The 25,357-nt window shown below is 33.5% G+C and overlaps 1 protein-coding gene across 1 annotated transcript; it reads right to left on the minus strand.

Annotated features, from left to right (window-relative positions):
• Nucleotides 1–23,792: 23,792 nt before the first annotated feature.
• LOC131059946 (calmodulin-like protein 3) lies at nucleotides 23,793–24,946 on the minus strand. The gene has a single exon (XM_057993019.2). It carries the CDS (start codon nucleotides 24,796–24,798, stop codon nucleotides 24,034–24,036), a length of 765 nt encoding a protein of 254 aa, XP_057849002.2. The 5' UTR covers nucleotides 24,799–24,946; the 3' UTR covers nucleotides 23,793–24,033.
• Between the last annotated feature and the right edge of the window lie 411 nt (nucleotides 24,947–25,357).

Below are 25,357 nucleotides of genomic sequence, written 5' to 3' on the forward strand. Positions count from 1 at the left end.
GGCATATAAGATGAAAGTAACTTCTATAAATGAATTGAGAACAATGCCTAATACATCAATATCTAGAGACACTTTGGTCGGAAAAATTTCAGCTTTTGAACTTAAGGAATTTAGTCCTATTGCTATAATTAAGACAGATTTAGCTTTCAAGGCATCATCATCATCATCTAATAAATCTAATTCGAAAGCCCTTTATGCAAGAGAACTTGAAGAAATCAGAAAAGAGAATGAAGAACTGGAAGAACTTGAAGCACTATTTGCAAGGAAAATCCTTAAAGGTCCAGTTGGAAGTAAGTATGAAGGTAAAGCACCATTTAAATGTTTTAACTACATTAAAATTGGTCATATGGCATCTAGGTGTCCAGATAGACATGCAATATTGAAAGAAGAAACTAAAAGAACATATAAGCCTAACCCTGAATATCAGAGATATAGATTTAAGAAGAATAGAGACAAATCTTGTTACTATGTTGATGAAGGAGTTACTAATGATTCTGATGAAGAACTGGCAGACAATGAATGGGATTTTGTTGTTATAACAGAAGATCAACCGACACCTACTGTTCAACTGATAGAACATACCCTGGGAGCTAAAATTGAAGATAAGGATGAATGGATCATTGATTCTAGATGTTCACATCATATGACTGGTGACAAAAGTAAATTCTTAACCTTTCAGGAATACAATGGAGGTCTAGTAAAATTTGGCGACGACAAAGCTTGTTTGATCAAAGGAAAAGGCACTATATCTTTTGATGGTAAGCACAATACTGATAATGTTTACTATGTTGAAGGTTTGAAGCATAATATTTTGAGTGTTGGTCAATTAGTTGAAAAAAGTTTTCAGTTACAATTCAAGAATGGTAAATGCACAATCATGAATAGAACTGGCTTAGAAATTGCAACCGGTAATCAGACTAGAGGTAATATCTTTCATTTGAATAACTATGAGAAAGCATGCTTGATTGCACATATTGATGAAAGTTGGTTATGGAATAAGAGACTTTGTCATATTAAGTTTGATTGCATTATGAAAATCAGTTAACTAAGGCAGTAAGGGATTTACCTAAGATTGGTAAGCCTCACAGTCTGGTATGTAAGGAATGTCAATTTGGAAAGCAAATTAGAACATCTTGTAAGAGTATACCAGAAAAATCCAATAATATTCTTGACTTGATTCATACTGATTTATGTGGTCCAGCAAGAACTAGAAGTTTACAAGGAGATAGATATTTTATGCTAATCATTGATGACTATTCTAGAATGTGTTGGGTTACTTTTCTCAGGGAGAAATCTGAAGCTTTTGAGAAATTCAAACTATTCAAGGTGATGGTAGAGAATGAAACTGGTAAGAAAATCAAATGTTTGAGATTAGATCAAGGAGGTGAATTCACATCTAAGGAATTTAATACATTCTGTGAAGGGAATGGAATTAGGAGACAGTTATCAGCACATTGGACACCCCGGTAGAATGGAATTGTGGAAAGGAAGAATGGGACTATTTTGGATGCAGCTAGAAGCATGATATCAAAAGTAAATCTACCTCATGTATATTGGAGAGAAGTAGTGAATACAATAGTCTACACATTCAATAGAGTTCACATCAAAGGTGAAATCGGTAAGACCCCTCATGAACTATGGTTTGGTAATACTCCTACTCTTAAATATTTCAGAATATTTGGAAGCAAATGTTATATTAGAAGAGATGAGTATATTGGCAAATTTGATCCTAGAAGTGATGAAGGAATATTTATTTGCTATTCATCTAAAAGAAAGGCATATAGATGTTTTAATAAGAGATTGCAAAAAATTGTTGAGAGTGCAAATGTGAAGATTAATGAATAGTTTAGAGGTAATTCAAGGTACATAGACTCTGAACCGGCAATAGAGATAATATCAAATAAACCTATAATAAGTACAACTGTACATAATGTTGATTCAATTACACTAGCATCATCTGAGGATTCAACAGTGACTGAAAAACAATAGCAAGTAAAAACACCCTGGTATGTAAGATTGAACCACTTTGAAAGTCAAATAATTGGGAACAAGTATCAAGGTGTTATGAGTAGAGGAAGACTAGCAAATGAAGAGGTGTGTTTAATTTCTCAAATTGAACAAGCATTATTTAATGAGGCATGTGAAGATAAACATTAGATTAAAGCTATGGAAGATGAATTGGAACAAATTGAAAAGAATAACACATGGACATTGGTTCCCCGTCCTAAAGACAAAAATGTAATTGGAACTAAATGGGTATTCAGAAATAAACTTAATGAAGATGACCTAAGGTAATCAGAAACAAAGCAAGATTAGTGTGTAAGGGATATTCACAGAAAGAAGGAGTTGATTATAATGAAACCTTTGCACTGGTAGCTAGAATTGAGACAGTCGAATTATTCTTAGCTTTTGCAGCACACAAGAACTATAAAGTATATCAAATGGATGTTAAATGTGCATTTCTGAATGGTGATCTTGAAGAATAAGTCTACATTGAACAACCTGATGGATTTTCATTGACAAATGACAAAGATATGGTTTGCAGGTTAAGGAAAACTTTATATGGATTAAAGCAAGCTCTTAGAGCTTGGTATGCTAGATTGGACAAATATCTTCTGAAGATTGGTTACACTAAAGGTAATGCTGACATAAATCTATATTTCAAGTTGACTAATGATGACATCTTGGTTATAGAATTTTTTGTCGATGATATAATTTTTGGAGGAGAAGATGGATTATGTAAAGACTTTTCTAATAAGATGCAAGAAGAATTTGAAATGTCTATGATTGGGGAGATAAAAAAAAATTTAGGATTGTAGATTTCACAGATTGATAAAGGTATATTCATATGTCAATATAAGTACTTGAAGGAATTACTAAAAAAATTTGGCATGAAAAATTCTAAACCGGTAAGTACACCTATGACTACAACTGATAAACTTGTAGCATCGTAAATTGTACGCACTTGCTAGGGTGGTACAATTTCACACTAGTTTAGCACCCGCCTTGACGCATTTTGCATTTTGCATTACATTTCCCCTTTAGCACTTAATTAATCAAATTAATTAGGTCTAAGGTCCTATTTCATCATTCTCCACATCATAAAGTTGGGCCCTTTCGTTAAAATGTGCCCTTTTCATTTTATTCTTCCAATACATCATTTAATCAAAAACCCTAATTAGGTCCTATTTTGAACTTGGGGGCTTGATTTCGGGGGTCATAACATCTTGAAATCACCTGTAACTTCAGGATTCTCTCTAAAATCATCATATCTGACAGCCCTAAAAATTTGGTGAAAAGTTGTCGGGACCATGGCGCCCGGAGTGCACATGGTCCCGGACATTTTTCCCAAAATTTTAGGAGCGCGATCCAATCATAAAATAAATCTTAACCCCAAGAAATTGGTGGGAGATTCAATCTCTAGGTCGGCCAAAAGTTGAAATTACGACCTAGGGTTTCATATATAAGAGCTCTCTTTCTTCATTTGAAAGGATCCGAATTTTGGCTTTCAGGGGCCTTCTATGCAATGAAAGAGCAGATCTTTGAAGACTTCAACAACATTCAACATCCATCCATCAAGCATTCATCAATTTCATTCATTCATTCATTTAGGGCTTTGAAGGCATTGAAGAGCAATAAGAGATTACAGATTGAAGATTGGCTTGTACCCTCCCTTGGGGTTGGGTATGATTTCATGTTGTTTTCATGTCTTTGCATAAGCTTCAATATATCATTTATTCATGCTTTAGATCACTTTGCATCTTGATTTAGAGCATTTACATTATCATTTACAAGCAATTAGGGTTTACTTTCTAGGTTGCTCTAGTTTGCTTACTTGCATTTTAGGATCTTGCACACACACAAGGTCTACACACACACTACTTTTACAATACAACTTGGCTATTCGTGGAGGTGGAAATCACCAAAGCGGGGGTTTGACTAAGGCAAAACCCTATATAGCCGCCCAAAACACCTTTTCAGATATAAGTGCAGATTTCAGGATTCGGACGACATCTCAAGTTACAGATCTGGAAGAAGCAAATGGAGACCGAACAACACACCAAATTTCAAAGCAAAAGACCAGGACAGGGGCGTGGGGTGCCCTAGTCTTGCCAGGACAGGGGCGCTGGGTGCCCTGGTCCCTGGGACAGGGGCACTAGGCACCTTGGTCCCTCTGTCAGATAGCAATTTTCAGCATTTTTGACAGCTTTTCAGGTTGCAAAATAGCAGTTTCCAGAGCAGTTTCAGGGGCAGAATCAGGACAGTGGTTCCCGCGCCCCCATCCCGAACATTTTCACTCAGATTTTGACTCCGGGTACGCATTTGCATTCTTGTCTTATTCTTGTGTTTATAGCTTTCCATAGTTTAAGTTCAATTCTGCAATCTTGTTATTAGTTCATACTTGCACTTTGGGGTTGGGAATTGAACTTGCATCATCTTATCTTTCAAATTGCAACAAAGGAATAGAAATCCTAATAGGTATCTCATGGCTCTCTCTTCTACAAAAAGAAGTAGCCAATTGTGTGATATCTCTAGGCTCTTTCGTATTCCACAAGTGTGTGGTTGAAAGTGAGATTAGGGCCCGTTTGCTTAGTGTCACTTTTTCTCCTACACAAAACTATCATTGAAGGATGAATCAACACCTGTTAATCCAACAAGGTACAAGTCTATGATAGGAGGTTTATTGAATTTGACACAAACAAGACCTAATATAATGAATGTAGCATGTATTGTTTCAAGATTTTAGAGTAATCCTAAAGAAAATCATGAATTAGCAGTGAAAAGGATTTTCCAGTATCTACAAAGGACAAAAAATCTTGGCTTATGGTATCCTAAAGATGAAAATTTTGATTTATGTGCATACACAGATGCAAATTGGGCATGAGATGTAGATGATAGAAAAAGTACCACTAATGGAGCTTTCTTTCTTGGTAGTAGATTAATTTCTTGGTTGCGCAAGAAACAGAGTTGCGCATCTTTATCAACAACAAAATCAAAATATGTTGCAGCAGCAACTAATTGTACCCAAGTATTACGGATTAAGAAAATGTTGAAAGACATAAAGGTAAAATGCAAGGAACCTATAACTATTTATTGTGATAATATGGCAGCAATTGATATATCTAAGAATCCGGTATTTCACTCAAAAACTAAACATGTTTCTATCAAATTCAATTTTCTGAAAGAGAATGTTGAAGCAAAAGAAGTGAAATTGGTTTATGTGAATACTAAAGGGTAGATTACAAATATTTTTACTAAGCCTTTGCCTAAGGAGACTTTTGAATATCTCAGAGAGAAGCTTGGGGTTATACCCCCACTGATAGAGACTTAGATAGATGATGTTTGTCATCAATCGACAGAATTAACAGAGAAATATTTTTTCAGCTTTGATGAGGAGAGCTACTTCTCAAGGGGAGTAGTTGGATAAATTGATAAGTTGGTATTTTGTTTGAATCTAGTTTTGTATTACTTTGGCATTTGATGTCAAAGGGGGAGAGATATCTATGGAAAAACACATTATCTTTTGGGGAGAGATTGTTGGAGAGATTTTTACTCTCTATATCTGTAATTTGATTTCTGGTTAATGATCTCTTTGGGAGATTGTTGGTTTTTTGGTTTTTGGCATTTCTGTTTTGGCACTTTGATGATTTTTCCATCTTGTGTTGCCATAAATGCCAAAGGGGGAGATTGTTGGTATTTTGGATATGTTGGTATGGTTTTGTCATTGATGTCAATACTTGTCAACACTTATCATCACTTGGAGTTTCTTGGTTAGGTTCACTAGCATGTTCAGTGACTTATGCATAGTCAATGGTATCTGACTCACCGGTAGGTTATATTGTTCACCGACACTTGGAATGACTTGGAGATTACTTGGTTATGTCGAAGATATTGTTTGGATACTTTGTTTTGGTAATTTGGTCATTGGTCTAATTAGGTTTGCATATTTGTTGTTACCGGCAAATAGGTCTAGGTTATGCATCGGCAAGCATATCTATTCTAGATCAGCACAACACATCATAAAGATAATTTGTTATTATTGTAAATACATTGAGCCGACATGATGTATCACATATTGATTCATTTTTAATTGATTTTATTGTAATATCTTTAGTGATCCGACCTACTCATTTGGTCTTAGGTTATGGTATAAATGTATGATCTCATTTGTGAGATTGATATAGAGTGTGGAAGAGGAATATATTAAGGTATATGCGAATTTTAGTAGAGCTATACACGTAGACATCATTCAAGATTCAAGGAAGGTTTGAAGAAGGCAAATCAGAGCTTAACCAGTACTGAATCCAGCATATGAAGATGCTATTATGAGCAGTACATTATCATTGGATTTAACCATCCAATTGTAGTCAGTGTGACTCCCATTTTGTGATTGAGAAGTGAGCTCTAGGCAGTTGACCTTTTTGCATGTGCAGACTCCATATTGTACACACATACTATTTGCAGTAGTATCATCTGATTGTGGGTAAGGCTTCCCACTGTTCTTTTTCCCCTTACAGGGTTTCCACGTTCAAATATCTATGTTATGTGTTTTGTCTTTCTGTTTTATGGATTAAACTTTATCGGTATTGCAATTAACTGTTAAGACTGTCTATTAGCATAAAGTTTGGTTTACTGGTATTAAACATTAAGTTTGGATAAGTTACATTTGGTTTGAAATTTATTAACAACTGATTCGCAGCCCCCCCCCTCCCACCTCTCAATTGTCTCAAGGACCTAACATATATCTCTCCTAGATTTCCAACCTTGATGGAAGGTTTCTCTAAAGAAACCAGGAACTAGCATAACCTAGGAAGTTCATGTAGAAAAAAAAAATACAACTATATATGATTCTACTCAATGAATCAATTCAACATGTAAGGATTCAAAATATTACTAAGATCAAGTCTTATAAACTACCTCTACATACAATGGTTGCAGTTATTAGCCATCGTTATACACAACTAAGCATCTTGACTAAGCATCTTAGGCAATTTGTGTTATAAGGACAAGGGTTTGAATCAAATCCATACAATGGAATTATGCATGGTCAACATGAAATAAATCTTGTAATATTAGAGCACATGGTAGTAATAGGAAAAATTTCATCATCATATAGTACTTAAGCAAAAGACTTAATATGGCTCCAGGAAATGTCCCACCATAATATAATTCAATGATATTGATATCACAACCACATTATAATATGAAATCCTTCTCAATAAAAACAAAGCATGCATCTAAAAGACTAAATAGCAATCACTTGAATTTTGGAAGATATGCAATAGTAATTATAAAGTTTCTTTAATCATGATCAATGTCTGAATCATACTCAAGATAACTAGGAACAATATATCCATCAAATCAGCATATCAAGATATACATTTGAAAATGTTATTAATAATAACCTTAACATGTTGGTTTCATTTACTTTATGATGCAACCTAATATTCTTTAATAGTCTAGTTCACAAATTAGATAGTATTCACACTTTAAATTTATGATAAATGTGTCCTCAATGGTTTACAATAAGTGATTCTACATAGTAGCAAAAGGCTTTTATACTTTAATTCCAATGGTCATAAGATGAAGAAACATTTCAACCAACACATTTTTCAAAATCCAACATTACAAAACTAGCAAGCAACCTAACATTGTAATAACAGTGATTTCAAACTCAACAAGGACTAGATAATTAAAGGGTATAGTTTTTTTCACAATCTACTATAATAATACAACTAATCTATAAATAGTTTACCATCTAACTAGTATAACTTATGCATTCCTATGAAAGTAATGATCTAATAACATTTTCACCTTCAAAATGTAGATACATCACACTATGAAGTTTCTATTGAAAATTTCATATCTTACAACCTAAAAAGTACATGTTATACATAAAAATATTAATGTGCAATCTCATAGTTCCATAATGTCTCAAACCCTCCCTTCATTAGGTTACATCCAATAATAGTATACATCTTCAAATGTGTTCAATTAATTAAACCATGCTAGAAACATCACAAAGGTCATCGTTAATAGTAATTTGTAATATTTTAAACATTCAATTCATATTTATGCTCAAACTCAAAAAACTCATAATTAATGTTGGAAAGAATCTTAAAATATATTTTTTATGGAACACTATGTCAATTATTTTGACACATGAGATATCTTCAATGAAATAATAGGAAGATGTTGAAGTATAGAAATGTACATGACAATAGCATTATGTTCAACTTATTTCTAGGGTTGATACATTCTTGATTGTTACTTTAGGTAGTCTAGGTCCTAGGTTTAACTCCATTTTTTTGCATGATATGGTTGAAAGTCTATTGCACATTACCTCAAAAGTTATAGAAAAGGCTCACCTTATAAAGAGATAATCTTTGGATCACTAGACTAAAATCCAAACTCCTCTAAATTAAAAATAATAATAATAATAATACTAAATTGATGAACTCCAACCCTTTTGATTCCTCGCACCACTATATGTGTTACAATTTTCACCATCCTTTATCATTAAACCAACATTGGTTGAGGTAGGATGAATTAAAGTTTGTTTGTCTTAAGAAGAAGATCTAAACAATATTGTCTATGACAAGAATCAAAACAATAGTGTCATATGGATAGTATAAAACCTCATACACCTTGTGGGTTCTCTTCATTATATTCCCATCTAGCTTGTGATGTCTTGCAAAACTCAAAAGAAAAGCTCCTCAAACCTATCCTTGCATATATTTCATTTATACAAGAAAGTAACTCTTTATATCCTAATAGAGATAATGTCCAATTTCTCTTAGTATTTGTAGCAACTTATATAACAAATTATGAAATTTTAAATATATAATATAATTTACAATTGTCTATTCACAAGTACCAAGACTTTTCTTCTTCTTAGCCATTTATATTGAAATATGAAATTGATTTTTTTTTAAACTACCAAGTAATATTTTTGATTACGTGAAAAGCAAGTTTTGAAGGGACCCCAAAACCCTTTACAACAAGTTAGAAATTAGATAAAACATGAAATGTCTAGCTAGATAGAACATAACAACAAACTGAAACAGCTGGCAGATACAAAAAGCCAACAAGAGAACCAAAATTAACATATGGACAACACAATGACACATAAGGGACAACCAAGAGAATAGAACAACAGAACTAAGAAAAATTCTTGAGAAGCTCCACTGCTTCTTTCTCTAGTTGGACCATTGAGGTAGCAGCACTCTTAAGATCATCCAGAACCTTAGCTTGTTGAGCCATCTTCCTCATACTTGCTTGGGTTCTTTTACCAGGTCCAGCAGCCACACCTTCAAGGGTCAAGTCCTTATCCTCAAAAATATCTATCATGTTATTTTCCAACTAGATCTATTATAGTTTACTAATCATCACTCTGAAGTTATCAACTGAGGCTTTCAGAATTTTTTGGCTTTGTTCTCCAATTTTCTTCAGGGTATTCTCATGACTGTGAAGCCTCTTTTCCAACTCATTGAACCTAGCCTCCACAGCCTTAAATTGGTTACCATAAGCTTCAGTAATAGCCTTCGCATCACTAATGGCTTTTTTTTAATTCTTTTAGATAATTAGGCAAAGAACTAAGGTTACCTATCCTGACAACTTCTAGAATGTCCATTTTCTTAGAAGAATCCTCTTGTTTAGTCTTCAAACTTTCAATATCCAAGTAGACCCATTCTATAATCTTATAAAACTCCATCACCCCATTCTTCGCAGTATGAAGCATGGCAATAGGAGAATTGCTACTATCTTTATTAAATTCTGAAAAAAAATAGCATTATTCTCTAGGGCCTCCACATCAGCAACTATGACATTGTCTTTAGGAGGCAGAGTCACATCTTCCACCACATTCTTTCCCTCTTTCTCAATACCACAAATTTTTCTATTAGGATCCAAAGGAGTAGAAGGGGTCTTTGAGGTACCATCCTCCTTCTCCGGGCTGATTTTAGTGATAACAAGACTGCACTTGGTTTTCTTCTTGGGTGGTGGGATAGAATTTTCACATTAAGTCTCCATACCATAATCATCCTCATCATCTTCTTCAAACCAGTTGTCCTCCTCCTCAACCCGGAAGCCATATCTTTATCCTTCCCCTTTCTGGTTCCTTTAGCGGAGGTATCCCTGTTAAAATCATCTTTCATCTTCGTATTAGACCCCTCATCTTTACTGTCATCCGATATCAGACTCCTCTTCCGAGTCTGATAGCTCAGTGATAGAGTGCTAAAAAGAGGTGGCCTTGACATGGTTGTATAAAAGCAACATTAACCCTTCATGCATGGGTGGATTTCTATTCAGGTTAGCCCTAAAGTCCTTTATACTAGTATTTAAGAAACTATACAGGTAGAAAGGAATAGACACCATATCTTTATGGTAGAAGTGATTCAAGAGCACAAAATGATAGCCATAAACATGAGAGTATCTACCATCAAGAGTAACATATTGCATCACAGCAAACAAAACCCATCTCAATACCTTGTTTATCACCTTCGACGAGTAGTAGGTCTTGCTGGATTTCACCAGTTTGGCTTTCTCAGAGTCTTTCTATCCATTTGTAACAAGGCTATTAACTTGTAAATGATTATGTTATGTACTCACTGAGTAGGTGCTTAGTGCAGGGGTTGTAGCTCCTTTGGGTTGTAACCCATAAATCTATTAGGGGTTGGTGCTCCTTGGGTTGGTGTCCTAAACTATCAGGGGTTGGTGCCCTAAATATTGTAATCAGAGATTGGTTGTGAGGTTGGATTGCAATAGTAGTCTCCAGCACCATTTCTCACCAAGGTTTTTCCCATCTTGGGTTTTCCTCATATATGTTGGTGTTATGTGATGTTCCTTTATGTGTAAATGCATTTGTGATTAGTCTCCCCACTAACCGATAAGCCTACATTGAGTTAGATTTGTTAACCAGTATACTCACATAGAATTGTTAAAGGGAAAAGTTTGAGAACCACTAACTCACCCCCCTCTCAGTGGTGCATTGTGTCTAACACTTCTAATATTTTGAAAACATGAGTTGTAGCTACAAAACCTTCTATTGTAACTCACTTTTATTACTGTCCAAAGAATAGAAACTTTTCATAACTTTTTGAGTCCTTACATTTCATTATGCTTCAATTGATTAAACTTTCCACTATTCATCCCATAGATATATCCAAACCTTTACCTCCTTCATTTAACCCACTTTGGTCAATATCATCATACTCCTAGACATCATACTAAGTGGTGTATGTGTTTTAGACATGAAGTCCAATACCCCATTGATTCTAATATTATACAAGTGGACAATGTGAATTATAAAGGGAATAAATCTATAGCACCACTTAATCAAAACTAGAAAATATTTACCAATCCTTCGTCTTCCCATTCCAAAAATATTATTGAGCTTAATAATGTTGGTTATATAAACAATGAAATCCAATCCAACCAAATTGAATGTCTAGTGAGTGTGATAGAACCTTGTCCTAAGCAAGTGAAACCTAAGCTTAAATGTAAACCTAGTATCACCTTTACCCCAATTAATAACTTTATTAATACACATGATGCACCGATATACATTTTTTTATATAATTAATGACAAACCAACATATCAGGTGCTTATTGATCTAGTATGTATGGCTAATACGATTACAAAAGAATATATTTAAATATATAAATTGTATCAAGATATTTGTGATAAATCTAAAGTGTTTATTAAAATCCATAAGTATTTGATGTTCTCATTTCAAGAATAACTACAAACTATATTTCATATTTGATTCTATCCCTTGTCTAGACATGCAAACTTTACACTTGACTACTTTTTCTCTCAATAATCTCAACCAATCAAACCCCATGAGATAATATATTTCTATACTACCAAATGTTTAAAGACAAGAGAATAACTAAGTTATCCTTAGGTAGTCATTTAGGAACCACTCCAACTACTATCCCTAAGAATCCTTCAAAATCTATGGATACAAAATTAACTCTTCCTACCCCATAGGTAACAAGTGAACCACATCCTAGATCAAGAACCCCCCCTCTTTCTAGAGTGTCTAATGTGTATCTTGGTACAAAGAAACCAATCCTATTGTGAAAATACTTTATATTTGTATCTTGACTCTTTTATATGTTGTATACATGTTGTCTCATGAATGTGATTTTGTATTGTTTTTTAGGGAAGATGAAAAGTGTTAAGAGTTTTTGGTCTCTTCCATGTTGACCCAGAAAGACCCTTTGTTCATCTTATGTGCTCTTCCTCCTTTGTACTTGTAGTTATATTGCATTTGGGGTATGATTTCAATTCAAAATAATCACATTAATATTCGTAGTTATATTTGAGTCTTGACTCTTCTCTATGTTGTATACATGTTGTGTCATGGATGTGATTTTGCATTGTTTTTAGGGATGATCAATGCAAAGTCATCTTGTGTGCTCTTCCTCCTTTGTACTTGTAGTTATATTTCATTTGGGGTATGATTTCAATTCAAAATAATCATATTAATATACATTATTTATCTTATGTACATACTGACCCTAGTTCTATGGATCCCTTATGTCCTCTAGCATATATTCTTTTTGTCTTTGACTTGCCTACGTTTAGAAGTATTTAACTATTGTAAATTGCATGTATTTAAATGTATACTACCTTAAAGTGATTTTTGTCAATTGTCATATGAAATCACTTTGAGGTACTTGGGCATACATTTCTCTTTTCTTTTCACTTTATCAATATACCACAAGACTAGTTTGTACATTTTGACCATACACCATAAGTTAATTATTAGATTATAGCACCCATTTTGTAGTATCTTATCCAAGATTTCCCAACAAATAGAATATTTTGTCTTATACTTGTAATATTCACTAGCATGAATATCACATAGAATAATGCAACTTGTTAGCCCCTGTGAGACCTCCACTTGTGCACTAGTCACCTAGCATAAAGAAAATTGCTAGTCCTTAATACTTATGACTCCTCTAAGGGCATGGCTCCTAGTAAGTATCCAAGAATATTATTGGGCCTAGAAGCCATTCTTTATTTGTTTGTAACATGACCCTAGGAGTAATAATCAAATGATTCTTACTGGTCTTAGAGGTCATGCCTTGTGTTTTGATATGGCTCCTTGTAAGCTTATATGGATATTACTAGCCCTAGATTCCATACCCTTATTTTTTTGCATGTTCCATGTATGTTACCTATGTTGATCATGTTTCTCACTTTGTACTTGTCTTTTACCTTGATATTATAGTTTTATAAGATCCTAAGTCTTGAGGGCTACCACCTTGCCAATATTTGTATTGTCTTGTCTATTTGATCTCTTGATCAAAGTATCCTTGGTTTTTTCATACTTTACCAAGAGTGTAAGTCTAAGTTCATGCTCCCACTAAAGTTGTGGCTAAATGTAGTGGAGTAATAATATCTCTTTACAATTTCACAATCAATTTAAACCCACTTTATTGGTTGTGCATAACGTACCTAATTCATGTCTAATTATATGCTATGTTTTGGGATGATTTCTATAAACTTGATTCACTTCCAAACTCATGACCTATGTTTTGGTTCAAAATTCTAAGACTAGGGGACCTAACACCCATCCAAATTGTTTGGCCACAATTTTTTAATTATGAATGTCAACTTTGCAAGTAGTGGGAAATTTCCCCCTGATTTCAGCCTTCCTCGAAAACTAAATTTAAAAAGGTGTTACATATCAATACAACCTCCTCTCTCATTTGTACTAGACATAATAACCTACATGATTCAATTCTTATTGAGCACAAAATGACAATTGAGTATTGATTTGCAATCAAGGAATCAAGAATTCAAATTTTCAACAATCATGATCAATCATAATGCATTTTTCCATCATTAAGGTAATTGAAGCTAAGGATAGAAGCCCATTTTGTATTCACTCTATGAGGAAGTTAGAAACGCCTGTAAAATGAGAGGGGCGTATCCATCATTTCCTTTAACAAAAACAAACCAACCTTGCCAACATTCTAATTAATAGACAAAGGAAACTTTGTAGGAAACTCCACATGGATGAAGAGGGGAAGAGACACATGAATTTTAACCCTAAAAACTTCTAGAGTGCCTAGTTGAATCAGCTATTGCTTTATTAATACAAAATAGACACTCCACATGGAGTACATTACTAAAATTTGTACACTACCGTATTGAAACAACTTTGATGACATGAATTTTTGTAATGACTTAGCATTGATGATGAGCTTCATTATATTTTTATTTTATTTTCCTCTTATAACCATCACTTATTTGATAAGTATAGTGTCACATTGATCGTATCATATTATTTTTTGTTGTAAATAAAATAATCCTCAATATCTACCTCTTAAAAGGGAAGTCCACATATGTGTCTCTCACTTGAAATGAGGCAATAGGATTATTTTAAATCTATTAAATTGATGATTTTGAAAACAAATTGAAAAGATGGTATCACCATCATAAAGGAATATAAATTTTTAATAGTACAATTTTGAGTTTAATATTTAAATTAAATTTGAGTTAAAAAATATTTATTATATATAAAAATATATAGATTAATAAAATTAATAAATATAATTGAAATGGTATTTAAAAATTCATTAGATAGTATTTTTGGATTCAATTGTGTATGGTTTTAATTTGACATTAGCACTATACTTAATGATTTATCATCAAGAAGAGGATAAACTTTATCTTTTTCATTATGCATCGCTCAATGCAATTCAAAATACATACAATTAAATTTAAAGCACTTTTTACTAACTTCATAGGTTATGGAAAATATATGCTTAATTAAATTTATTATTCAAAATTCATTTATTTTTTCAATAAAAGTGGATTATTCCACTAAACTTTTTTATTAATATTTTTTATTTTTTACACAGGATTCAAAGAGCATACCAGAGGAAAGAACCCTAGGAAGAAAACCTCTGGTCACAACTCATAAAATAAACCTATAGTATCTAACAGATTAGTTTATACACCCCGCCCAAAACCACATACAAAATGCGGTCACAACACATATAATATCAGTTTTACATAGAGCTTATATGTAAAACCCATCAGATAATTTTCAAATGTAGACTCCACAGCTGCTATCAATGGAAGAAGACAAAATTTTAAAAAAGCCCTGTGCCAAATCCCATGAGCCAAAAACCTTCCTGCTAAAAAAGAAAGTATCAAAAAACCTTTGGAAAAACACTATTGTATCAAATACCATGAGCTTGAAGTCTCCTCCAGACAGCGAACATGGATACTTGAAATGAAAGGGGAAAGTGGGGATAATTATCATCATAAAATTTTACATCAACATTACTCAAGAAAATCACATAACTATTTTTGCAAACCTTCCCATACCCTAGAAGGAATTTCCTCAAAACCCACCTCTCACTGATTAGCATTGCTATCAATGGCTAAATTTGCAAAATAATCTGCAATCTTATTAACTTCTCTGTAACAATGGGATAGCATGAAAGATTCAAACAATTCTATTTTTTGTAAAATAAGATCAAGTATATACTGCAAATTCCAAAAATTTGATTTCTTTTTCATAACACATTGAATAATCACCATAGAAACACCTTCAATTATTAAGTCCTTAATTCCCAAAGAGATTGCCATATCTAATCCAAAAGACAAAGCATGAAATTCCGTATAATGGTTAGTTTTAAAACCAATAGCATGATACTTAGCTTAAATAAAATTTGCATTGTGATCATAAATTACCATGCCTACCCCAGTCGGCCCAGGGTTACCATGAGAGGCCCCATCAAAATTTAGTTTAAAGTGCCCCTACGGAGGAGGTTTCCATCTAGCAGAGCATCTCTTACCTATTGCATCATTCTTTTTTTAAAAGTGAATCATGAGAGGGTAAAACCGACAACATCTTCCAAACTCTAGTAACTCTACTATCCCAGTGTGAAAAAGAAGTAAGATTTTACAAATTCTTATAAATAAACGACAAAGCAACCTCAGAGATTGAAGACTCAATTTTTAATAGAACCTCAAACACAAGAGAACTTGTTTTTTTAAATATCCTGTTGTTTCACTCTAGCCAAACATTCCAAATCACAATAGATGGAGATATGATCCAAAGGAATGCATAAAAATATGAAGCAAACATAAAGGGCCAAGATCTAAAATGGGAAATGAGATCCTTACCAATAACAAAGGATATATTTAACTTCCTAAACAACCATTGTCAACATTCATAGGCATAATTGCAATGTAGGAACAGGTGTGAAGAAGATTCCAAATTTTTGTTACAAAGGACACAAGGGAAAACAACAGTAATACCAAGCATGTCCAGTCTCATACCTGTAAGGACTCTATCCTGAATTGCCAACTGAGCAAAGGCTCCAACTTTAGGAAGACAAGCCGAATGCCAAAACAACTTATAAGGCCAGGATGATAAATCTTTAGCAACCACAAGAGAGTTGTAACCATCTTTAATAGTGTACTTACTAGAAAAATTCTTTGTCCAAATAAGTTCATCCTCAGAATCAGAAAAAAAATACAATTCTATCCCCCAAAATCTTCTCAAAATTTAATTTCATACTTTGATCAACATCTAAGAAATCAATCGACTTCCATCTAGCTAGCTTAAGGGGTCCACTACTCACAATTTCAAAATAATCTGCTACAAAAACACCCCAAAGGGAGGAAAGAATAGTGATTAGAGGAGACCAATCCCTAATATTCACCAGAGGTGTGTGTCCATTCCATACTTCTTCCCAGAATCTGAGCTTTCTACCATTATGAACAATAGCCACTTTTGGAGACTTCAAAACAGACATGAGATATATGGGAACAACATTCAAAACAGACTTGATGAGAACAATTTTACCCGCCAAATTTAGCCATCTATGATTCGATGAGAGAATTCTTTTAGAAATGAACAAAATAATCTCATCCCAAAAACCAATCTTATCATGTTTAACAAAGAAAGGAATCCCAAGGTAAGTACATGGAAGATTTCCAGTCTCAAATCCCCAAAAGGATTGCAACCTATTCTAAACTAGTTGTGATGTATTAAGGAAGAAAATCTTTGATTTATCACCATTCACTTTCTAACCAGAAAATGATGCATAATTATGTATTATTCCTTTAATCACTTTTGCCTCAACTAACCAAGCATGTCCAAATAACAGAGTATCATATGCAAAGAGACAATAAGAAATACTTTGGGGAATATTCTGAATCCTTATACCATTCCAAATCCCCCCCACTTTAGTAGCCCTAATAGCCCAACTAAAGGTTTCAACTAGGAGAATAAACAAAAAGGGAGAATTGGGATCTCCCTGTTTCAAACCCCTGGAGGAAGTGAAAAAACCACAAGGAGAACCATTAATTAAAACCTAGAATCATGCAGAAGAAATACATGCACGAATCCATTTGACCCAGGCCTCGGAAAAACCTAACTTCTCAAGAACAACACATAAAGCTCCCCACTCTACTCTATCATAAGCCTTCATCATGTCTAGTTTAAGTATCATGGTCGGGGTTCTTTGGGTGGAAATAAAATGCAGCACCTCATGTGCTACAATTGTACCCATTGTCATCTCCCTTCCAAGAACAAAACCACCTTTCTCGAATGAAATGATCCTAGGTATAATTTTTGTCAACCTAAGGGAAATTGCCTTTGTAAATATCTTATACAAAGTGTTACATAAAGCAATGGGGCGGAAGTCGGCAAAAGTATTAGTATCCTCTTTTTTAGGAATAATTACAATCATTGTAGTATTAATTTCTTTTAAAATAGACCTATTTCTCCTAGCTTCCTCGAGAGCCAATAAAACATCATTTCCCACAAAATCCCAACATTTCTGAAAAAATAAAGGAGTAAAACCATCTGGTCCTGGAGCTTTATCTGGATTCATGGAAAAGACAACACTCTTAACTTCTTCTAAGGAAAAGGGAGACATCAACATCTTATTGTCTTCCAAAAATACAAAAGGAGAAATATTAGATATAATATCATTGCTGATATTTCCATTTTTTGAAGATAATAATGACTCAAAAAACCTAACTGCCTCTGAAGTAATGTCCTCCGGGTCTGTCAATAAATTCCCATTTTGACACTGAATACAAGATATCCTATTCTTACATCTTTTAATCTTAGTTGAAGAATGAAAAAAATTTGTGTTCTTGTCACCATCTGAAAGCCATAACTCTCTAGATTTTTGTCTCCAATAGATTTTGTCTCTAGCTAACACCTCCTCAAGCTGTAATTTTAGTGACTTCAGTTCATCAAAAACTTGTGGCACCATACCATGTTGAAGCACATGAGTATTAAGAAACTCAATCATATCTTGAATCCTTTGTTTCTCTTGAAAGATGTTCTTAAAATGTGAGATATTTCATTCCCTAATATTCAATTTCAAATAACTTAACTTCTTAGCAATCTGAAACATACAGGACCCAGAACAAAAAGGAGCAGAATTCCACCATTTCATAAGCACTGGCAAAAAGGAAGAATCCCTAAACCACATGGGCTCAAATTTAAATGGAGACTTAAATGAAGCTATATCCTCAATAAGTGAAAGGAAAATTGGAAAATGATCAGAACTCGAGACCGGTAGAATAGAGGAAAAGAGTTCAAAATCTAAATCAATCTAATTCTCAGATAACAAAAACTGATCTAATCTCTCAACAATCTGAGAAAAATCCCTTCTCATGTTTGTCCATGTGAAAACCCCATTATGAGGCTTAGAATAAAAAAGGATCATATGAGAAATGAAATCCCCAAAGTCATCCATAATCCTTTTATTAGGGAAAACACCTCCTCTTTTCTCATCGAAATCAGTGATAGCATTAAAATCACCCCTGAAGATAATAAAAGAACCATGTCTTAAGGGAGAAGAAATCCTCTTTTTTTCACCCCATAACTTACTCTTACCTTGAATTCCTAACGGAGCATAAATGTTAAAAAGCCAAAATTTAACCTTCAAAATCTTGCTTATAACTAAAGTCAACATCTAATTTGTAGTAGATGCCACTAACTGTACCTCAATATTATAATTATTCCAAAGTAGTGTCAAACCTCTTGAAGCACCACAAGCATGAGAAGAAAGAAAATTCCACCTTCTCCAAGATGAAAAAACCAAATCAGCAGACTCCTTTGACAACTTTGTTTCTTGCAACATAAAAATATCACACTTAATTAAGCATCTCTTGTTAGGGGCATTTAATCCCCTAACATTCCAAGAAATAATTCTCATCGTCCTCAAGGGGAGGCCGAAGCTCCCCTCTTCCCATTAATTGGAGAATTTTTGCTTTCCCCAAAGCAACCTTGCAAATTATGTTTCACAGCCCCTGATCTTATCACAGGAGGACTAGTCACAAATCTTTTACTCCTCTTTCTTTTTACACCTACAGGAGTTAGGCATGTTTTCTTAGGCCTATGAAGAGAGACCAAACACCTCCTTTGCCCACTAGCAGGAGAAAGGGACAAAGTCTTTTGAATTCCAGCATCAATTTCCGTTTGAGTCTTAAGATTATTTGGAGGCCTACCTCTCCTAGGAGAAACCACTGATGGTGAAAAAACCAGAGTTGTTTGGACAATTGGTAAACTCTTGCATGACTTTGGAGAAGCTAGGATAATTGGATTATTTTCAAAACCCAACTCTATTGTAGCCAAAACCGTAAAAGGATTAGCAGATGCAAAAATTGGAAGGGTCGAGTTTATACCCCCCAAATCATTATCAATTGAACAAACAACTCTATCAGTAATACCCTCATCTATCTGATGTGCATGATTGTTAAAAATATCATTTACTTGTTGAACCAAATTCTCATCTGGCATAATAACAAAGACAACCTCTAACGGATTACTATTCCCTAAGGAAGATTCATTAGCCATATTAATTTCAACATTCAGAGGGGAATTATTAGACACCAAATTCTTAATTTCCTGAACTAAAGAAGCATCATTAGGAAAACCTATGGCAGGTACCTATTTAATAGTTTCCATATCAACCACTGCATTTTTATCTAAATTCACATTCTTTGAAGAATCCAAAACCTCCTTATGAATGCATGAAGATAAATTGTCATCCTTACCCTTTATGTGATTATTTGGCATCTTAGGGCAATCTAATGTCAATGGATGATCTACTCCATTTATCGGGGGATTACTATCCATCACTATACCCCTGTTATTAGAAAATGTCTTCAGTAAAGATGAAAGTGAGACCGAACTTGAAGTGTGATCATTTGGTTTCCCAGAACTACACAATGGATTATTTTCAAGATTAATGTCACCTATTTCTACCAATTTATGTGAAGAGACATTTCCACATCCTTCAACCGAAGGTCCCACCGACAAACTATCTATATTAAGGGATTTAGGGATAGAGCCAACAACCTACTAGTTTTTCTTAAAATCCATAAGTAACGGAGCATCCAAAAGTAAAGGAGACTTAAGAAGCTCCGTATCTAATTTCTCAATTGATTGGCTCCAAATACCATCATGAGACTTGATATTACAAGTACGGGGGTAAACATTGTTAGGATTAATAAGAACACACATTTTTACTAGAACCTCTCCCTCCACAAAGTCCATTTTAGATGTTAAAAAAGTTCCAAAAGTATTTCCAATATGCTCAAGAACATCCAGATCCATAAATTCAAAAGGAATTTTAGGTAAACCAAACCAAAAAGGAATAAGTTTCGAACTAGACCAAGCAGGTACAAAAAAAGGTTTCCAAGCTGCAATTGAAATTAAAGGTTTTCCAAACCAATGATGCGAAGTTCTTAATACCTCATCTCTAAAAGAAGGAGAATCAAGGACAATAATAAAAGCATTCACAGACAATAATTGAAAATAATGCATATCCCCCCATCTTTTCTACAATTTATGATAAATCTTTAACGAACTAATTTGATCACCCCAAATTTCCCCAGAAATAGCATTTGTATGCAAACAATTCACTTTCTTATCCACATAGGAACCCAAAAGATTGATACAAGAGATAGGAGCCCAAACCTGTGAAGAAAAAACCCCCAACAGAATAGGATCGGTAGGTATCGTACTTACCTTTTCCGGACTAGCTTCTTTGAGGTTCACATTTACCTTATTTCCCACCTATTGTGAAGAAATAGAAACCCCAGCCGCGGTCTCCTTATTTGCCAAACCAACAACCCTAGCAAACGTTCGCTAATTGCCCAGATCCAAAGAGCATTACCCCGAAAATCCCTTAAATTGCTTCTCAAAATTCCCTTGATTCGCACTATTATTAAAATGCCCTCGAGTGAATCTCCTTCCATTGTTATTCTGCCTCCATGCTACACTGTGTTTGTTCTGAAAGAAGTCTTGAAAGTATTTTGAAACTGACCGAAAAACCTTGTTATTTCTGCTCTGGTTTACCTATATAGCCATGTCCTTCCATCTATTGTTCGTTTAGACCCACTGCAGAACATGAGGCGGGTCTTCCCAGCCCACATCCGCCCATGAACCCAAATGCCTTCTATCAGCCATTATTGTCTTTTATTATTCAAAATTTTAATACAAATAATTAAATATAATATAAAATAATATTCAAAATTAAGAAAATAGTAATTGATAACCAAAATGAATGCAAATTGTTCTTTTTTGTTATATGTCAACTTGACTTCACCCTTTTGGATCTAATTGTTGCATGTAAAAATGAATTTGATGATAACACAATATTCTCTTGTGAACTTTCTAAAAAGTAGACTACTAGATAGTGATTTTTTTTCGTTTTCACACTTTTGGATCTAATTGTTGCATGCAAAATTGATTTTGATGATAACACAAATTTCTCCTATGAACTTTCTGGAAAGTAGGGTACTAGATAGTGATTTTTTTTGTTACATTTTGGAGCTTTTTTGTGTCAATTTGGAAGTATTTAAAAATATTTTGATAGAAACAATCTTTAAACATAGACATGAATTATAGAATGATTGTTAGGTTATTTGCATGTGCTAGTTATTACTTTTAGATGATAAGTAGTGTATTATATTATTAGAATTGAATACAATGAATATCTATTTATATAGAAGCCTAACATCAAATTGTTGAGATTTGTACAAAGTTAACTTAGGAACAAAGTGTAAACTAGGGTTATTCAACTAAATATTTGGTTTTGATTGTAAAATTAAAAGGATCAAGATTGGAGTTGTGAGGACAACCATGCACATGCTAGCATAACGTGATTCTAATAGCTAGATTTGATTTGTGTCTAGTAAGATTGGATTATGAATGAGGAATAGATTAAAGAGAAAATGAAATAGATAAGCTAATTAATATATGGCTAAGTAATAATTGAAATTAGTTGCAAGCAAGGCTAGGTGCATAGGTCCAATTATATACAAAATACATAATGTACAATTATATATTAGATTGGTCAAATTAAAATAAATTAAATAAATGATCATGTTGATGGTCCATGTCTATCCCTTTTTGAAAACTATCAATTGAATTTCCACCCCTCATTTTTTTAATGCAATTAGGTTTTACCTAAATATCCAAAATTATTATCATATATAAATATTTTAATTATTAAATATAATCAAAAAATTTAAAAATTCTATATTAAAAAATTTAAAAACTTAAAAACTTCAAATAAGTAATCATGGGAGGTCTCTTCTATTTAATCTTCATGATCTATGAAGATCAAAAAGATAAATTTACCATATTTACTAATAGAATGAAAATTGATTAACTATTCGTACTAAACATTAAGGCTTACATAGCTGGTAAAGAATCATATCCTTGTAAATTAGAAATGACAGTCTTTTGTGTGGAAGCCCATGTTCAATGTGGCTGCATAACTACATTTTATGCCGAGAGGCATCTACAATGACATCAAAATGTTCATAAATAAAAATCCATTTTTGAAACAATTTGACATGCAAATGATGGGTAAATACATGAAATATGTCATGTTTTAGTTTTTGTGGAGGCGTTATTTTATTACTCCAAATAAAATAGAACCCTCCCCACTTGTCTCCAACTAGACGTTTAAGTTTTGTTTTCTTGTAAGATTTAGTATAATAATTTTGTCAGGGTTTCTAACATATCAATGCCATTTTGTCTCACATACTTTTTTTTAAGTGGTCCTTATAATTAATATTATTGGAATCACAATTAATATGATAGAGATTTGTCTGTGACAAATGTAGGGTCTTGTCTATGTAGTAGATAGCTATTGAGAGCGAGCTTTGATTCTACAGTCACAGTCACAATAACATAAAATAGAGATAATACATTTCTTATTTTTAAAATGTGAAAATCATTAGTGGATATTAATATTTTTTGAGGTAAAGTTTTCAAATAATATATCAAATATTATCCATTGTAAATTTTTCAATTAATACATCAAATATTATCTATTGGAACTCATATTGTTTCACTATATAATTTGAGATATTTTATCCAGCAATTATAGGTGATTTTCAGATGCTTTATATAAGAAAAATGATAATCTACTAACATTTGCATTTGTCTCTTGGTTAAATGGAAGAGTATGAACACTAGATCATTGTTATGGTTATTCAAATATAAAATTGATTTTGCACATTCCTCATATTATTAAGTTAAGGTTTTATGTTTACACTATATTCAGCTATTTCATACACAACATGAATATGTTAAAATATTCTAATAATTTCTATTAAAAAAAAACAGAAAATAAACATTGATAAATTTCTGTAATATTTCTCAATATAGTGGTTTTTCTATTATTAGCATGTTGCTATTTTTCGGAAATCAAACCAAGTGGTTATTCCTATTATTTGAAGAACACTTTAAAATTTTAAGTAACGCCTCTACTGGAAGAACACATAGAGAAAACGATATATTTAAAACTGGAAAGACACAGAGTTGCTCGTTTGCTGACAATTACAGAATTCTCTCTTACATACCATGGACAACTGAATTTCTATCAGCACTGCAGTGAATATTTCTATAACAATGTCATTTGCAGTGAACTACAGAGAACTGTGAACTATAGCAGCCACAAAATTAACTCTACTATTGTTCTATAGCAACACATTAGAGACAATTACAATATTTATTTTAGCCATTGAAGACAGGGATTAGAAGCAGAGGAAGTTCTGGTGATTAAATGCCTAAACTCATGAATATCCACAAACCCATCTCCATTATAATCCACACTTTCAATCATGCTCTCACAGCAACTCACATCCTTCCCCTCCACAAATCCTAATCGGGACAGAACATCAGCTAACTCCATTGCACTGATAAACCCATCTCCATTTTGATCAAATACATTAAATGCCTCGCAGATTGACTTTTCCTCATCCTTCACAATATCAACTTCTTCCTCATTTGAAAATACAATTCTATAAAACTCACCAAACTCCATGGCAGTGAGAAACTCATCACCACATGCTGACACTGATCTCACAGCTAATTCCACCTCCTCTTTGGGCATTTCAAGACTTAATCTCTCCAAAAACCTCACTATCTCATCTGAACTAACTCTTCCATCGCCATCTTCATCCAATGAGCTAAACATACTTGCAAGACACTCATCCCCCTCTTCTACATCTTCCATGAAGATTTTAGGTGAACTGGAATCACTTGACTCAAAACATGGACTACTACTATTACCACTTTCTTCTCTTAATAATTGCTTGGATTTCTCATCATCAGTAATGTCATGATATATCCTATCTACGTCAGTATGCTTATTGTCACGTGCATCAGTACTAAATACTGCTTCCGTGGTAGTTCTTTTCTTAGGACTAAAGAGACAACCGTAATACCAATTGCCCTCAATGATAGACTCATCAACATCCATCATTGATGGCATCTTTGATATATTCCTAAAGAAATATGCTTCTCCTATTCTGCAAACTTAAGAACTATCCTTCTCCACTACTATAAACTACTCTAAGCCTCATTATTCCTCTATCTGTCTCTCTACCCTTAAATAGTATTTCGTTGGAAAAAATCTATTTAGTATTGTACACAAGGTTGGATGTTTTAATGGTTGAGAATACCTTGAGGAAGGTGGGAGGAAGGTGGGAGGAAGCTGCTTGAAGCATATCAATTTAAGCTAAGTTAGAAGCTCATTTTGCACTTCACTTTTTAGTACCTGCAAGTACAACCAAAAGCTTTCAATTATGAACGACAAGATTGCAATGCCCACACCTGTAATATGAGGAGGGTGTGTCCATCCATTGCATTCGACAAAAACTAGCTAACTTTGCTAGTATTATAAGTAACAGACAAAGGAAGCTTCGTAGGAAACTCCTCGAGGAGGAGAGAACACCATAACCAGAAATGTATGCATCAGCTATTATGACACAAAACAGACACTCCACGTGGAGCATACGTTACTTAAACCTGTGCACTGCCGTAAGCAAACA

Source organism: Cryptomeria japonica, chromosome 7 (assembly GCF_030272615.1).
Source record: "Cryptomeria japonica chromosome 7, Sugi_1.0, whole genome shotgun sequence".
Classification (NCBI taxonomy): domain Eukaryota; kingdom Viridiplantae; phylum Streptophyta; class Pinopsida; order Cupressales; family Cupressaceae; genus Cryptomeria; species Cryptomeria japonica.

Excerpts from the sequence above, each read along its gene's own strand:
- LOC131059946 (XM_057993019.2), bottom strand. The coding sequence starts at position 24,798 with ATGCCATCAATGATGGATGTTGATGAGTCTATCATTGAGGGCAATTGG.